Source organism: Talpa occidentalis, unplaced genomic scaffold, assembly GCF_014898055.3.
Source record: "Talpa occidentalis isolate TD23 unplaced genomic scaffold, MPIMG_talOcc4v2.1 talOcc4.2, whole genome shotgun sequence".
NCBI lineage: Eukaryota > Metazoa > Chordata > Mammalia > Eulipotyphla > Talpidae > Talpa > Talpa occidentalis.
Genome location: NW_023602073.1, coordinates 135441034 through 135459648, shown reverse-complemented (window position 1 = coordinate 135459648; position 18615 = coordinate 135441034). Strand labels below are relative to the sequence as shown.

General features: G+C 36.8%; 1 protein-coding gene across 4 annotated transcripts in view; it reads right to left on the bottom strand.

The window, feature by feature from the left end:
- Positions 1–299: 299 nt before the first annotated feature.
- The window catches only part of VTA1 (vesicle trafficking 1), a 54662-nt gene continuing 36346 nt past the window's right edge, over positions 300–18615 (bottom strand). Inside the window, exons 7-11 of one of the 4 annotated variants that reach the window (XR_008552797.1) lie at positions 15647–15727; positions 9600–11490; positions 1984–2118; positions 818–901; positions 300–652 (exon numbers count right to left, since the gene is read on the bottom strand). Coding sequence is in view for 1 of the 4 variants with exons in the window: in XM_037520488.2 (XP_037376385.1) it covers positions 11345–11490; positions 15647–15727 (227 nt within the window). In the remaining 3 variants the exon portion in view is untranslated. Of the gene's footprint in view, positions 653–817; positions 902–1983; positions 2119–5389; positions 5464–8506; positions 11491–15646; positions 15728–18615 lie in introns of those variants that run through there. The other 3 variants (XR_008552798.1, XR_008552796.1, XM_037520488.2) reach the window with 3 other exon arrangements.

Sequence of the window (18615 nt, the reverse complement as noted above, 5' to 3'; positions counted from 1 at the left end):
CAGATTTTATTGAATGACATCAGATTGTGTTACTTTTTAACAGATTAAAATTAATATAAAAAATTGGAACTGTTAAGTGCAAACTATTTGCATCATCAGTACATACTTTCTGCCATTTGTCACTATTTGTTATATATTCTCAAACAGTTAGCAAGTGTTTTGTTATAAAAATATACCAATAAAGTGCTGGTCTCTGTGGAGAGTTGCTATTAGAGATATGAGATATTTTTCAGATGTGGGAGTTTGCAACGGCTTTAGTAAAAAGTAATTGAAAACTCTATGAAGTGCAATCAAATTTTTTATGCATTTTTCAGCTGAATTTTAGAAAATTCTTTGCAAGACATTCTGAAAATTTCCCATGTAATATTAAATGTCACTTAACACAACATTTTGTACTTCAGGCCAGAGTAACTATCAATTTTTACTAATGAAAATATTAGTTTTGAATTCCTGAAAATGCTCTGAGCTTCATGAGGTATGGAAAGCAGATGTATCGACTAAATTAGACCCTGCAGAGTAGAAAGCTGGCAACATTCTGGTTTTGCCATTCTGTTTTGTCCAAGCTCCAGCTATCATACTTTATTATATACATTATGTTCTTGACCTTGGGAAAGCTGGCATGTCTGTCTTCTGTTACTCAAAGGAATAAGTCCTGGGAAAAGAATGACTGGATTATTTTCAAAAGCAAATTGATCAATAATTTAGAATTTTATGATATTTGCATTGGCAGTTTTATTTTTTTATTCATACACATGTAATTAAGACTTAAAAGAGCATGTGGTTATGTGTGGATAAGTGCCTTACAAGTGCTACCTACCAGCAGACCCTGCTGCTGTTGACAAAGGCCGTTGACACACTGGTTACTTGGTGATTGTGGTTTTCCATAAGGGAAGAAATGTCTCTGTTGGAATTACAAAGAAGGATTTTTTTTTAATGGACTCCAAAATAACAGATAAAAATGTACTGGTAATATTTACCAGTTATTCCCCTAGAACTTTACAGAAGCCACATCTCATTACTAATTTTAATTAACTAAACATTTCAAAAGGTGCTATTTACATTTAACAGGTGGGAAAATGGAAACTCTTAAGAGTTGTTTTTTCATTACCATGTTATAACAAGATCTGGAATTCATCCCAAGAATTCCAGGAAAGAAATCATCAGAGACCCTTTCACCACTGTGAGTGAGAAACACGTCTCGTTTGGCACATGTCACTTTACAGGGTTTTCATTTTCCTACAATTCCCTAGTATGATAATTTAGTAGCTGTTGGGTTCATTTGGAAGCTTATAAAGTAATAATGTTGACTAAAGGATTAAAATCACTCTCTCCCTGGCTCTCATTCCATCATGAATGAGTTTTCTATATGACTGTAATCCAGATTCAGAAATGGAAGCCAGAAAAAATAAGAAAACCCCTGAGAAAGAAAGTAGGAAGGAAAAAACCCAAACTTAAATGAGAACTATATTTAGGATTTTCCTACAAAACTTTTGCTGAACCATTTAATATATTAAAATACATATAAATATATATATTTATATAAAGATATATATTTATATCTAAAAAGATGGATATATTATATATAGATACATACACACATATCTTAATATATATTTTGAAATATACTCATATAAAACTTAATATATGTATGTTTAGAGATAGATGGTAGAGAGAAATAGAACAATAGACAGATTTGCTTTTGAGGCTCCAGTTGACATAGATAATGTCAATGTCAAACTACCTAAGGTTTTCCTTTTAACAGTACCAATAGACATTATTAAATAAGATTTTAAAACTATGTTTGTGCATGAACATCTTTGGTGAAGTTTCCAAGAAAAATATTTTTCAAATGTATAACGCAAATAGTGTAACCAGTTTTTTGTTGCTGCCATCGTAAGTTACCACAAATGCAGAGACTTAAATAGTATCATTGTATTATCTCACAGTTCTGAAGGTGAGAAGTCTGATAGAGGTTTCACTAACCAAAATTATGATGTTGACAGGGCTGCATTCCTTTTTTAGAGCATCTAAAGGGAGGTTTTGTTTCCTTGTCTTTTCCATTTTCTAGAGGCCACCCACATTCCTTGGCTCATGGTTCCCTTTTTCCATCTTCAAATTCTGCAAGGCAGATCAAGCCCTGTTCATATCCCTCTCTCTAACCACACTGGAATCTTCTCTGTTTTTGTGAATACATGTGATTGAGTCCACTCGACTAAATTAGAATAATCCCATACCTGAGTTTTTTGCCTACAAATTCTGCATCATTATTCTACCTAATTAAGGTCATGGATGAAAGAATTCTGTTGCAATTAGTAATAAAATATATTAAAAAAACCAAAATGGTGATAGACTAATATATATTTATCTTGATTAATACATTAATAACAAGAGCTAGAGGAAGTCTAATAATGTCAATAAATTCAAAATAGTAATGAGCAGGAATGATTTTTCAGTACATCGGTAAGAACAGCAATGACTGAAATGAGATATGAATATATCTAATTTTTATTAGCGACAGGTTCTCAGGAATTGCTACTACTACTGTGGTTTGTTGTTTACAACTAAAATTGTTGGAAATGATAAATTTCATCTACAGATTAAAAGAGCGAATTATTTTTCTCATCCAAGATTATAAACCCATTTCTCTCTCATTAATTTGACATTTTATCACACATTGCCCTGGAAGGTCAGATATCTTTTCAAGTGTGTCTCTTACCACCCAATGAAACAGAATCTCTGTGATGTAAACAAATTGCAGAATTGGGGCTTCCACTCCTGGTCATTCAAACAGAAGAGGAAATCTGGCCTCCCTGGTGGCACAAGGAGTTAAGTCTCAGTACTAAGAAGCTATCTGCAGCCAGAGTTCGATCCCTGGCCAGGGAGCTGACCCACATAGCCATTGCGTAGCAGACCTCTCCTGTCTTGCCCGCTGATCCCCTCAGCAGTGTACTTCACTCAACCCACCTGTTCTGTTCTCCTCTCTGTCTCTGGTGAATCCTCTCACTCCTCTGCACCTCTGGCCTATACCCCAGCTCTTGCGTGCATGAATGAATAAATCTTTTTTTTTTTTTTAAAGGAGCAAAGCCATCTTCACAGCTTCCAATCTGTATGTAGGAATCTGCTGCTTGAAGTTAAAGTCAGTCTTCTCATGCACAGTGATGACCAAGGAGTCAAATTAAAAAGATTTAACAATGGGTTAAATCAGCCTTTGCATCCCTGCAGTGCATTCTTTAACAAGGAAATGAAAATTTTGCGTTGTTTTCCTATAGCATCAAAATATCTTTAGGTCTGGATAACTTAGTGCTAGAAGCTTTCCCATCATGAATAATTTCATTATATACCTATATATTTCAAATTTGTGTTTGTTGGAACAGCTCTCACAGAGTAAAATCTGTCAGACTGCTTCAATTTTTTAAAAAGATTTTTTTGCATAGAAGAACTGAGGTGCAGGCCAAAGGTGCATGGCTGGGGGGTGGGGGACACGATGGTGGGATGAGGGGGGTGAGAGGATTCACCAGAGACAGAGTGGGGAGCAGAACAGGGAGATCTACTGAAATATACTGCTGAGGGGAGCAGTGGGCAAAACAAGAGAGGTCTGCTGCACCATGTGGGTTAACTCTCAGGCCGAGATTGAACTCAAGCATTATGGTGGGCCTCCAAGGAGGTAGTGCTGAGACTTAATCCCTAGGCCACCAGGGAGGCCCTGCTTCCTCAATTGAATACTCATTTTGATTATTTAATAAATTTTTTAATCTAAGTATCCTTAAGACTTTATTTGCAGTTAACGTTAACTGAAATCTTAATGTTTTAACATCTCTTTGTTCTTTAATGGAAGTTTGAAGACTTTACATAGTGAGTAAATGTTTATGATGGGATTGACCACTAACTAATCAGTGATTCATACTGGATTTACATATATGTTTTGCTGAAAATGGAAAATTTAAAAAATGTACTTCATTATCTGAGTCTTTTTGAGCTAAACCTCAGAATAAGATATATTATACAAAAAGATGCTTGGGTGGAAATTAGTTTTTCTTTCTTTTTTCTCTTCCACTAGCCAGATTTGTGATCTTGATCAAAAGCTGCATCTCTCCTGGGCCTTAATTTCATCCTTTGTAAAATGGAAGGATTGGATTAGATCATCTCTAGGGGCCCTTCCTTCTTTAAGAGTTAGGGAATCAAAGAGTTTATGTCATCTTCATCAGCATTACTAAAGTCTTTTGACACTTCATTAGGACTGAATTCAAGTTTCCAGGATTATTCATCTTCCCCAAGTAGTTTAAAAATTTAAATGCTTAAACCTGGAGACTTTCTTGAGAAGGTAAAGTGAGACTCTATCAAACACACTCTTAATAAGATCCATTACTTTTTGTCAAAAGACATTTGGGGTGATATGCTATCTCCAATCCTAGTCGATTTATTTTAAAGATTTATTTGTTGGGCCTCCCTGGTGGTGCAAAGGGTTGAGCGCAGCACTGTGAATCTGTCCGCAGCCTCTGCAGCATGAGTTCAATCCCCGGCCAGGGAGCTATCCACATGGGAAGCAGACCTCTCCTGGCTTGCCTGCTGCTCCCCTCAGCAGTGCACTTCGGTCTGCCTGTTCTGTTTCCCACTCTGTCTCTGGTGAATCCTCTCACCCCCTGACACTTCTGGCCTGTACCCCAGCTCCTGTAATCATAAATAAATCTTTTTTAAAAATTTATGCATAGAGTGCATAGAGTGTAGGCCAGAGCTAGAGTGTAGGCCAGAGGGGTGTGTGTGTGTGTGTGTGTGTTAGAGAGAAAGAGAGAGGGTTGAGGATTCACCAGAGTCAGAGTGGGGAACAGAACAGGCAGACTTACTGAAATACAGTGCTGAGGGGAATAGCTGGCTAGTAAGGAGAAGTCTGCTGTGCCATGTGGGTAGCTCCGTGGCTAGGGATTGAACTCATGCTGCAGTGGCTGCAAATAGCTTCATAGATTGTGTGTTAACCCCTTGTGCCACCAGGGAGGCCCAGCTTGCAAACCTTTTTTTTTTAAAGATTTATTTATTTATTTATTTAATTTAATTTTATTTATACAAGCACTGGGTACAGTCAGAAGCGCGGAGGGTGAGAGAATTCACCAGAGCCAGAGCGGGGAGCAGAGCAGGCAGAAGGACCGAAGTACACTGCTGAGGGGAGCAGCGGGTGGCAGGAGAGGTCTGCGCACCATGTGGGACCCTCCTTTGGTGGCCGGGGAGGAGCCGGGGATCGAACATGTGCTGCAGAGGCTGTGGGCAGCTTCGCAACCCAGCGTTCAACTGCTGCGCCACCGGGGAGGCCCCCCAGCTTGCAAACGTTTTAATGAAAGCATGTTGTGAACTTTTAAACAACTTTCTTGCAAAAATGCATAGCATGCTGATGACTTACCTCAGCACTTTCTGAACAGAAGGTATGGGAACCAGTCACCAGCAATTCTCCCCACAGGACGTTAGTGATGTTTCCTATAAATTGTTGAGACTTACAAGGGTTACACCCTTACTTTTGCCTTTTAAAGCTCTGGGGAGAATATCCCAACCCTTAACCTGCTTCTAATTCCCCTCTTGTATTCACTCAGCCCTGCCCACTCCACAGCATGGTCTTATTCTATGGTGACCCCCATCTCTCACTTGGATCTTTTGGAATCTAAGAGATAGATGTAGGGCAGAGGGTTTGGGTTATGGATGGGTGTGTGAAGATCATTAAGATATCTGAAATGTATACGAAGTTAGAATATACAAGTAGGTACAATCAGTCTCTAAAAATATAAGCAAGGATTTAAACTCGAATCTATTCCATCTTTAAGAGATGGCTGCTGATTTCACTGGACAATAGGAATATTCATCCTGCTAGTTTTTCTTAGAATAAACAAGACTTATTTGCTGTAATTGAAAAGGTTATGTGGTTTCCCATAATTATGTATTTCCTCTTATGCTTCCCTTTTATCTTAAATATGCGCCTGACTTTATTGGAATAAAGACAATACAAATGTCACTACCTCAATACAAAGTCTTACTCCAGTTCTCCTAGTTTGGAGGAAAAAATATTAAGCTTAGTATTAATAAATGTTCTCTGTTTGGCACTTAAAATTATGCCTTCAGTTATGTTTATTTGTACACACCTGTATCCTTAAGTATATTTTGATCAACTCAGTACAGACTTGTAATAAAGTCTTGGGCTTTTAGGTTACACAACACAGCACTTTGTACTTCACAACTTCTTTTTCTGGGCCTCTCCTGGTGGCGCAGGCAGTTGAGCGCCATGCCGTGAAGCTGTCTGCAGCCTCTGCAGTGCCAGTTTGATCCCGGCTGGCCGGAGAGGGTCCCACGTGGCGCCGCAGACCTCTCCTGTCTTGCGCGCTGCTCCCCTCAGCAGTGTATTTCGTCAGTCTGCCTGTTCTGTTCTGCACTCTGTCTCTGGTGAATCCTCTCACCCTCCAATGCCTCTGGCCTTTACCCTGGTTCTTGTGTAAAATAAATAAATAAACCTTTAAAAATAACCAATTTATTTCTTTTTCTAAGATTTATTTATGCATACAAGAAATGGGGTGTAGGCCAGAGATGTGGGGGGTGTGTGTGTGTATGTGTGTGGTAGGGTTGAGAGGATCCACCAGAGACAGAGCAGGGCACAGAACCGGCAGACTGACTGAAATACACTGCTGAGGGGAGCAGCGGGCGAGACAGGAGATAGGAGAGGTCTGACGTGGGTCACCTCCCTGTGTGGGGATTGAACTTGTGCTGCAGTGGCTGTGGATTGCTTCGTAGTGCTGTGTGTTAATCCCTTGCGCCACCAGGGAGGCCCTTCACAATTTATTAACCAAAGCTTGTCACACTGAAATTCATTTGAGGTCTATTGTCTGTATTTATCAGCTCAAAGAAAGATGATTCAAGAGAAATATTCTCATCTTTTCAGTCCCTACCAAAGAGAAGCAACTACCCGGCATGGCAGCAAAGATCATGTACATTTTACTAAGATGTTATCAGTGTACATTATAAGAATGTTCTGGACAGATCTCTGTAAGAACACAAATGACATACCCGTTGGGTCAAAAAGACAAAAACAATTAGGTGGGTTTACTAATAAAACAAGCAACCAGTGTAGTTAAGTGTATATTTCAGGGGATCAAAGCCTTACTAGACTTTAGAGGAAATCAAGAATAGAAATTATTTCATACGTTCCATTACTTTCCAAATGAAAATGTCAATTCTTTGGCAGGACTAACAATACTTCACCCCCTTGCCTCCTGTCTTTCGTCTGCTTGGGCTGCCATAACAAAATATCACAAATTGGGTGGCTATAACAACAGAAACTTATTTCCTCAGAGGCTGGCACTCCAAGACCAAGGTGTGGTCGGTGCTGGTTTCTGGTGAGGCCTCCTTTCCTGGCTTGTAAATGGCCACCTTTTCTTCTAGTGCTTAGAGTTTCTCTCTGGTATCGCTTTCTCTTCTTGTAAGGACACCTTTCCTATGGAATTAGGGCTCACTCTTCATACCTCATTTAACCTTAATTCTTTCCCCAGAGATACAATCTCCAAATATAGTCCTATGAAGTTTGGGGAAGGGCACAATTTAGTCCCTAACATTTCCCTACTATTGCAATCTCACATTTACAACTCCTAGTCTCTATAGGACTGCTATAGCATCAGAGAATTACTCGATTTCCTTTTTCTCCATGCTGTTGTTCGTATTATTTCTTGCTAACTTCTCCCTGCTTCTCTGCCTGGTAAATCTTCAGCTCCACCTCTTCTGAGGCCAATACATATTAACATTTTTTAACTAGTGAATGATGCTGACATTCCTAAAAGATATCCCAGTATCATTAGTTTCCCAGATGTTATATTCAGTCTATCATTATGCAGTCATTTCTTTACCTCCAAACTTCAGGGAGTGTCTGAAATAAGGTGCTTTTGCCTCAGATTTTTCAGATAAAAATTTGTTAGAGAAAATACCTACTTGTTAGTTTTATATTCAAGTCCATATCTCAATTTGATTTCCCAAAAGAAAATAGTATGCTATTTAAAATTGAATGGAATGAAAATAGGTCTGTCTGGGAAACCCAGGACTCCCTAGAGATGTGGGATGACTTATTACTCTGTTGTACCAGTTATTCAAATTCTGCTTTTCTCCTGGATTCACAGCTCGTTTGCTAACAGGATCCTGCATGAGTGTTCCAGTCTTGTAGTCTCTGCTTAGTACCCACTTAATCAGAACATTATCCTGCTGCCCCCGGTAACTGAAAAATCTAGATTCTGTATCACCTGACCACTGCCTCCAGCTCCCCAAATAGGAAATGGCCAACGACCTTGATGTGGTAATTTGAAAGTCAATCATCACTCCTCTTACACTCGTACTTCATATTCAATTTTTGAGAAATACTGTGGCTCTAAACAGCCAGAAACCAATTATATCTTATTACCTGTTAACTCTGACTTAAGTCACCATAATATCTCACCTTATTACAACTCTTTTAATTGGTCTTCCAGTTTCCATTCTCGCCTAGTTTCTAAACATTGTGATAAAGTTAAGTCAGATCAGGATACTCTTCAGTTCAAAACCTTTTCAGTAGCTCCCCATCTTGCTTAGAGTAAAAATTAAGTCTTATAGGAAGTCTACTGGGTCCTAAGCCTTGTGGCTCATTCACAGCCTTCCTCACCTAGACCTTCTCACTTCTGTTTATCTTGTTCTGCCAGGAATTCTCTTCTTCCCACTTTCCTTGTTCAGTCACCTCAGTGAGACCTATCCTACTTAAATATGCACATCTACACACACCTAAACACTTTTTATTCTGTACTCTTTCTCCATAGCATTTACCACTTTCTAATACAAAAATTCCTGATGTGCGGTCCCTGGAATTTTTAGCTCTATTTCCAGCTGATGCTGAGGTCGGGAGTCCAGGGTCCATGATGAACACTACTGCTCCCCTCACATAGGCTCAATCTTTGCAATTTTGGTCGGGCTAAAATTTCACTAAAATTTTAGAGCCTGCCAGACTACCTGAAATATTTCTTAAAACTCAGAATGCTATGTCCCAACCTTAGCATTTCTGATTGGCTAGCGCTAGAATAGGCCCTAATAATTTACCCCTTGAAAATCACTGGAGAAATACAATTTATAACATATCTTTTATTAAGTTTGCCTGTTTTCCCTCCATTAGAATATAAACTCTGAGGCAGGTTTTTCCCCTCCTCTTTCTTGTTTGTTTCTCATGCAAAGGACATTACCAGGCACAGAGGAGCTGCTCAAAATACATGTTGAATGACTAAATTAAAATTGCTTATCCTAGTGTTATACAACAGATAATTTCTAAATGTATGTCACATTTGATGAGTAGAAATACAAAGAAAAGAAAAATCATTATGTGGTTCAGTGTCCTCATGCAAGAATGCATTTTTAAGCAATGGGCCCTGGGCCAACTAGAATTTCCTGCTATTTGGTAAATACTAATTTATATTATTTTTACAACACTAATGTTAGTAAACACTTATTAAATACTACAGTGTCTAATTTGTCTACAGTACCTCATTTGGTTCTAACAACAAATTCTGAGGTAGCTAGTGCTAGTGGTCTTACTTCCTTTTACAGCTATGGGCTACTACACTTACCACTGGACTTGATGGTTTCCACATTATCTTCCTTCCAACTCCCATTTGGGAGCAACAGGCAGCTTGTGAGATGAAAGATGACATTATCTTTCTACTGTTCAGTTAAAAATTTGCTGAACTCTATCTCTGATAACACTGAAGATCATCATAGTCACTTTTCTATTACAACACAATTGTAGAGAATTCTAAAGTACTTTATTGTAACACTGGATTTCTATATGCAAATGCTGAACCCCACATGAAGGAAAAAGTTGTAAAGATATGAAAATGTTTTTCAAGAGGTGTGTTTTTTGGGGTTTTCCATGCAATAATTTAGAAGTTTGTTCTGTCGGAATATTAATTTTATCAAACCCTATACAATAGCATTACACTTAAAGAAAAATTGGAAGTCACAAATGATTATGACTTGATTCATTTTCTTTCAAACAGGATGTTATAACAGGGATCAGCAAACTTTCTTAGAGGACCAAGTCGTACTTATCTTAGACTTGCAGGTCATATATTTCTATAGTTGTGGAAAGCAACCACAGGAATGAAAACTGTAAATGGATGGGTATGGTTTTGTCTTAAAACTTTATTTACACAACACGTGGTCATCCTATGGACCAGAGTTTGTTGCCCCTATGTCAAAACAATTCCAATCTTAGTGGAATGAATGCAAGTAACTATAAATTTCAGACATATTTACCAAATTTCTTTCTCTTAAAAAAAAAGTGCATGTCTCTTTTACTCTAGAAACATTCATTCCTATAACTAAAAATAATTAGTTAAAAAAATGGCAATTATAATATGCAAACCAAAACACACATTTGGCTCTCTGGTAAGCTGAACTGAAAAGAATCTTTGCATTTACTTTTTACACAGCACAAATGCAGGAGACATAATTCCCCACAATAAACTTAACAACTGAGAACCTAAATTCTTATAATCTTCTGCATTATTCATATCTACAGACCCTATGGAATCTATTCCACAGTGGCAGAGGAAATGCTTAACTCAAAGCACCAAGTTTCAGGCATTACTCTGAATGTCTTTTTTTTTAAATTCTCTAATACATGCAGTCAAACTGCTAATGAAACAAATACCAATTCACCTCAAGTTCCAGTGCATTACAGAAAGTAGTTATAAATTATTCTTCTTAAGCTTAACAGTGAGTCTGCCTCTTAGCCTCATGTTTCCTGCCATGAAAATTTAAACATTCAATGTAGATGCATTTAATATGAATAGAAATTGAATTCGAACATTACTTTCAGATTGATTTAACAGTACAGGAGGTTCAAACTGGTTTTATAAATCCTGATAAAAATAACATGATCTCTAAACATTCTTTATTAAAAGCTAAATTTAGAATTTTATACTGAAGTAATATAATATAGTGTGTTTGTCCAAATTACAGATTACAAAGTTCCTTAATATCTATGTATTACGTTACAAAGCTTATTCTCAACACATTTTCTAGAAGTGTATTTTCCCTTTTTTGAAGGAGGTTCAATCTGCATTTTTGTATATTGCTAACATCAGCCTTATGTACCGAGAGATTATTGGATCCACTAAATGGACAATGAAAACTGGTTGAGGCTGCTGCTGAAAGCTTCAATAGGAATCTGACACACAGACACAGATTTCATTGTTATGTTCAATGGAACTGAAGTCTTCCTTAAAACTGTGCTCCTGACTGGCTGAAATAGAGTTATGGACTGTTAGTTCTTTAAGCCAAAAATGCATGAATCTATTGCACAAAGGCTTCATTCTCTGCCTGTAGTCAGTAACTTGAGGGCCTTCTGCAGATTCTGCACAGCAGTGCTTACATCTTCATACTGCAAAGCACTGCCAGCATATTTGCAGTATTTCTGGGCTCTAGCAAAGTCCTCTGGTGTTAGACGGATATCTCCTATAAGAAAAAATAATTATCTGTATGAATATAAGAAGTGAGCTGTTTAGGTCAGTAAATGCTTACCCTCAAAACTATAGCCAATATTTAAGGTTCTGAACAACAATCCTGGTTATATTTAAATAAATTTTCTTCATGTTATAAATTTCTCCTTAGTAATGTAAATCATACATATGTAAGATCTACAACAACTTACATGAACAGGATTTTCCTTAATAAAGTAACAAAGTAGGAGGTTTTATAATTTGGCAAATTAATTGCAAAAATATTATATGTTGTGCAAAGCAGACACACAGTAGCTTTGGTGTTTACGGCCACAGTTTCTCAGCTTCTCTTTTCATGGAACAATACACACAGACTAAATCTCTCAACCCTCATTTGAACTAGAATATAAACATAGTCTTCAATAAAAAATGAGTAACAAACTTTATATAAAAGTATTACATAAGTTGTTTAGCTTTTAAGCATGGGAATATTTTGCATTTTTGTGTCATCCATATAAAAACTGATTTTATTATTGTTAAAGTACAAATTTAAACATGTAAACAACCCTTACATTTCTGTAAAATTTATTCTCAGCAAGTATTTTTATATATGTAATTAATATTTGTAGAGCCCAAATAAAAAAGCTGGGTAAAAAAAATATTAAAAACATTTCATCTAAGATGTGACTATATTTGAATACATATATTTTGTAAGAAGAAAATAAAAACTGATTTTGTATCTTGTCTTTTAAAAGCAATACCATTTTCTGTAGAAATTTTTATGAGGACTCTTGAGAACTAATGAGAAGACTAGGTACACAGAATAAAACAAAAATAATAGGGCCTCCCCAGTGGCGCAGCGGTTGAGCGCTGGGTTGAGTGCTGGGTTGTGAAGCTGCCTGCAGCCTCTGCAGCCCAGGTTCGATCCCCGGTTGCTGGGCGAGGGTCCCACATGGCGCGCAGACCTCTCCTGCCGCCCGCTGCTCCCCTCAGCAGTGTACTTTGTCTGTCTGCCTGTTCTGCTCTCCGTTCTGGTGAATTCTCTCACCCTTTCGACTTCTGACTGTACCCAGTGCTTGTATAAATAAATAAATAAATCTTTAAAAAAAAAAAAAAAAAAACCAAACAGAAATAATATACTTCTATTGTTTAGTTACTTTTAATCTGTCACAGATGTATAGCATGAAATGAAAACTCTGATATTACTTAGGTAAGGATATTAAAGTAAGTAGCAATCCCAGGTACTCTGATTCTAAATTATGATCCCAATTATTATTTTCTGAAATTGTCAAGCGTACTGAAACAATGCATCTTCGAGTTTCTAGCCCAGTGTCAGATAACTGTAAGTGTTCAATACTTCAATGAATGAATATTGAAAAGCTGGCTATACTTTAAATTATTTTCTTTCTGTTGTGAATAAGACATGACACATTCTAGCAGATATTTAATAAATCAGTGAAATATAATTATGTATTATAGTTTCTGCTCAATTTTACTCTTAGTATTTCTTTTCTTTTAAAAATTTTTAATTTTGCATAGAAGGACTGGGGTATAGGCCAGCGGTACAGGGATGAGAGGATTTACCAGAGACAGAGTGGAGAGAACAGGCGGATTTAATGAAATACACTGCTAAGGGGAGCAACGGGTAAGATAGGAGAGGTCTGCTGCACCATATGTGCATTAGCTCCCTGGCCAGGGATCAAACTCAGGCTTTAGTAGTGACAGTGCTGAGACTTAGCTCCTAGGCCAACAGGGAAGCCCAGCATTTTAGTATTTCATTAGTTAAACTAAAACCACTACACTGCAGTTTAGTTAACAAGTTAGTTGGGCATACTTCTGCTAGTACTTTTTTTTTCCTTGAAAAATATGTACCAGATTCTTTAATGGTTTTTTAGAACACTCAAGAGAATCTTGTTACCTAGTTATAAATACTATGCAGGTGAGTAAGACAGGAAAACTAAGTTTACCTTAACACTGTTTACTGTCCTTTAATGATCTATTCAAGGGAGATTTTTAAATATATAAGGCATCTATGCAAAATTTATCAGACTTGCTGGAAAAAAGCCCAATGCTCTGGACTAATCTTATTTTTACAGCATTAGTTATAGCAATGCTTTGCTGACATATCACTTATTAATAAGATACAATGTGTACAGTGGCAAGAAATGTTACTATTTTAGCTTTTACAAAAACTAAATTTATCCATTGGATGACTATGTTAAAACACAAATATTTTACTTTTTTCATGATTTCAATAATTGCTAAATGTGAATGAAAATATTTTACCAGAAAAATATAATTCCAGATATGTAATATATAGAGCTTATAGACATGTATGACAAATTATTTAACATGAAATATAACTAAAAAATAAGCTACTTCTAAATTTAGATACAAGATGTAATTTATAGATTTATATAGGTGTTAGGTTAATTTTTAATTGAAAATATAAAGAACTTCTAAAAATTATGTCAAAGAGCTGCTTTTGCTATTTTGCAACATGTCAGGCTTTTCTTCATTTTAAATATAATGGTAAAATTTTAAATTAAATAGAAATAAAATCTGTGTCCTCAATTAATATTCTTTTACATTAGTTTAAAAATTAGTTCTGGATATTCTCTATTATTTAAGTGTCAATTTCTTCCTGGTCTATCAGTTACATTTTAGTAACATTTTGCAATATGGAATTTATTATTATTTTTATTACTTTTTTTTATTTTTAAATTTTTTTTGGTGGGACCCTCGCTGGCGGCTGGGGAATGAACTGGCACTGCAGAGGCTGCGGGCAGCCTCCCAGCCCAGCGCTCAACCACTGTGCCACCAGGGAAGGCCCTGGAATTTATTATTTTTCATTAGTCAAACCTGTTAAGACATAAACAAATGAGACACAGAAATTGTGAGATAGTATCTAATAATTTTCTGATAATCATTTGTTCTAACATCATCTTTGAGTATGTATTCTCACCTTTACATGTTTAAAAATATGTATTTAACTGATCTTTACATGTGTGGTACCCCTGCTTCTACCCCCCTTCAAGAAAAACTTTCCTTATTCCACGATTGAGAGGCAGGTGCGCTTAATCGGCAGCTTCTACTCACAGGGAGAATAAACGCTCAAGTGGGAAACAAACCTGAAGACACAGTTACTATAGAAAACCCAATAACAGACGAAAACAATAACCAATCAAGTCCTTTACTCTAAATACAAAAGGACTAAATCTCACTAGATACATGAATAAGACCAAAATAAACAACTGACTAGGGGGCGGGAGGGGCATTTAGACACAGAGACTTTGGAAAGATGAGTATCAACAAATCACCTACCTATAAACCAATGATCATAATAAATATTCTCAGAAATTTTTGTTTTAAATATCTTAAACTAAAAGAAAATGTAAAATAAAAAAAAAGGAATTCCTTGGATTTAGGTTTTTTTTTTTTAAGATTTATTTATTTATGCATACAAGAGCTGGGGTACAGGCCAGAGGTGCGGGGGGTGAGAGGACTCACCAGAGACAGAGTGGGGAACAGAACAGGCAGACTGACTGAAAAATACTGCTGAGGGGAGCAGCGGGCGAGACAGGAAAGGTCTGCTGCACCATGTGGGTAGCTGCCTGGCTGGCAGGGGCTCCAACTCATGCTGCAGAGGCTGCGTATTGCTTCATAGTGCAGTGCTTAACCCCTTGCGCCACTAGGGAGAACCGGATTTAGGTTATTTCTGGTAATATGGAACAACCTTGGTTCACTGGAGAGGATAATGAACACAGACATTTAAAGAAAGGTGTTTCAGGCCTTCCTGGTGGTGCAAAGGGTTAAATCTCAGCACTATCAAGCAATCAGCAGCCCCTGCAGCAGGAATTTGCTCGATGGCCAGGGAGCTAGCCCACTGGTGCTGCAGACCTCTCCTATCTTCAACTGCTGCTCCCCTCAGCAGTGCATTTCAGTCAATCCACCTGTTCTGTTCCCCACTCTGTCTCTGGTGAAGCCTCTCACCCCCTGCACCTCTGGCCTACACCCCCATTCTTGTGTGCATAAATAAATTTCAAAAAATATAAAGAAATGTTTCAAATTACACAGACATTCAAATATATGAAACTCCCTATGTAAAATTATAAAACACCACCTTGAAATAGGAGATAACCTATAACTCACAAAACAGTCAGTTGACTTACCCTGGGCAACTATATTGAAAAGTGCGGGATCAATTGCTGGAAGAGTCTGTGGAGTAGGTTGGATAGTATTACTTGCTACACCTGTAAATCAGAAAGCCACAAATGGGTATAGAAATGTTGTACCTCTTAATTAATACCAGGAAAGCACTTAAAAAAAAAATCAAAGAGGAATTTCATTACTTTAATTCTTTTCTTGGAACCTTTAAGAAATTTTAATTTGATATACTTACTTGATGTTGCAGGCTGGTACAGAATTATACAGGAAAATACATTTTGAGTGCCAACATATATGTTTTGGCTATATGGTTCCTACCTTGTATTTGTAATATCTAATGCTTTAGCTTACCTCTCAGTTAAATTGTAGTAAATAGGGCCTCCCTGGTGGCGTAGGTATTAAGTCTCAGTGCCATCACCACTACTGCCTGAGTTTGATCCCCAGCCAGGTAGCTAGCCATATGGAGAAGCACACCTCTCCTGTCTCGCCCACTGGTCCCCTCAGCAGAATATTTTGGTCAGTCTGCCTGTTCCGTTCCCCATTCTGTTTCTGGTGAATCTTCTTACCCCCTGCACCCCTGGCCTGTACCCCAGTTCTTGTATGCGTAAATAAATCAATCTTTAAAAAAAAAAAAAAGAAAAAGAAAAGAAGAGTTGAATAAAAACTTCAGTACAACCATGGACAATAGCACTGACAGGAAGGGTTAGGCAAGAATATAAATAACTTTGAAAGCTGTATGGAAGTGGTAAAACAGGTAAATTTTTAATCTATGTATTAGGTGAGCTGCACATTTAACTAAAAGGCTAAGATTAATTATATAAAAAATCCAATTATTTAATATTTAGACTTACTGAGATCTTAGACTGTAAGAAAGCGTATATTTCAAGAGAGAATAAATAAGCACATCTGATATTACATGGTGGTTAATATGAGTGGTTGAACAAGAGGCAAACATAAACAACTGCTATCCCTACTCTTTGTACCCTCTTTGCTTTTTTGTGAAAGAACTAAAAACTGTATATTAGAACACACTATTCTTTTCAGCTATCTTAAGGATTTCCCTTTGATAAAAGTGTATCCTGAACCTTTATATGAGAGAAAGTAAATCATTCTTAAAGTGAGAAAGAGGGGAAACATCTGCTATGTTTATAAACTAAAAATGTTATTTCATTTTCTATTAAGCAAATATGAACTTTTTTTAAAAACTGTTTTAAATAGGAAAAAAAAAAAGCCAGTTAAGAGGAGGAGATTCTAACATCTTAACCAATCTTAAAGGGGAAAATGTCATGAGAAAAGTAGATTTTGATTTGATAGAATATTAGTTCCTTGGAGAAAGGAACATGGAAGGGAGGTGCCAAAAGTATGAAATAAGCAAGCCTTGGACTCAAATTACTTGGTATGCTTAAAAGTTTATTTTCTTGGGATAACTGGTTAATTTCTTTTGAGTTTATAAACTGGAAATAGCAATATATAATATAGTTGCTGTAAGAAATCAATGATAGAATAGCTATAACTATTCAAATGGTAGGTCTATAAAAGTATACAAAGTAAAAAGATAGAACTTCATTCAAAAAACATTCCAAAACTTTTCGTTTCATGCCCTCACTCTGAAGCACAAAAGAGAGAAAAAAGGCTCACACAAGAATTAACTGGATAGAAAGGACTATTCATGCCAGAAAATTTCCTAATAGATGCTTACCTCCTAATTACCCTATGTCATGGACAGTCTACAAGCAGGAGTTACTGTCTGTTTGAACGTACAAAATTACCAATATTTTATCATTTTTGTTGTACAATAAAAATTACATATGGTTCAGACTTACAGCTTTCCTACTAGAAGTATACTTTCCCTTTCCTATACACATAAATTGTGTCTATATTTAAAATATATAGACACATATACAGAACTCTGCCTTAAGATACATTGTATAAAGCAATACTCATTCTCCACAGCCATTTTGTAAAGCTGTAACCGACCCCAAAATGTGATATGTGCTTGAATCACAAAATGATTTTTAAAAGTTCATTAACTTGCTATTATATACCTTGTCTTTATTTGGCAAAGAAACAAGTAGGAAGAGAAAAAAAGAAAGGAAGCTAATTTGCTAAACATTGAGTTTGTGTTGTAGTAATTTTCATACTTTTCCTCAATAATTAAAACAACCATGAGGTGTAAGGCTGATTAAACTCATTTTAGAGAGAGGAAAAAAGGAGGCTGAGAAAAGTAGATTAGCAGCTGAGTTAGTGGTTTAACAAGGGATAGAAACTAATAGCCAGTACTATTTGACAACAACATGTACGCTAACTTTGCCCTTTTGTTTACTTGATCAGCCTTTAAAAGCTCTTGATCAGTATTCAAGCTTACTAGTATAGGGCCTCCCTAGTGGCGCAAGGGGTTAAATCTCAGCATTATGAAGCTATCAGCAGCCACTGTAGCATAAGTTAGATCCCCAGTCAGAGAGCTAATCTACATGGTGCAGCAGACCTCTCCTGTCTTGCCTGCTGTTCCCCTCAGCAGTGTATTTCAGTATACCCTGTTTTGCTCCCCACTCTGTCTCTGGTGAATCCTTTCACCCCCGGGCCCCATACCTCTGGCTACGTCCCAGTTCTTGTATGCATGAATAAAATAAAACTAAAAAAAAAACAAACAAACAAAAAAAACAAATCAAACTTACTAGTATAATTTAAACAGTAGTCATTTAAGGCAAATACACTTAAGTAACTAGTTTTGCTTATATTATTATATACTGGAAAAATGGAATATTTCTGTAAGATAATAAAATATTTACAAGTGTTCCATAAAATCTTATTTACAAACTTAATTCACATCAGTCTGCTTATTTTTTTTTTAAAGATATATTTATTTATGCATACAGGTGGACTGACTGAGATACACTGCTGAGGGGAGCAGCCAGCGAGACAGGAGAGGTCTGCTGTGCATGTGGGTCAGCTCCTTGGCCGGCTGGAGATGGAA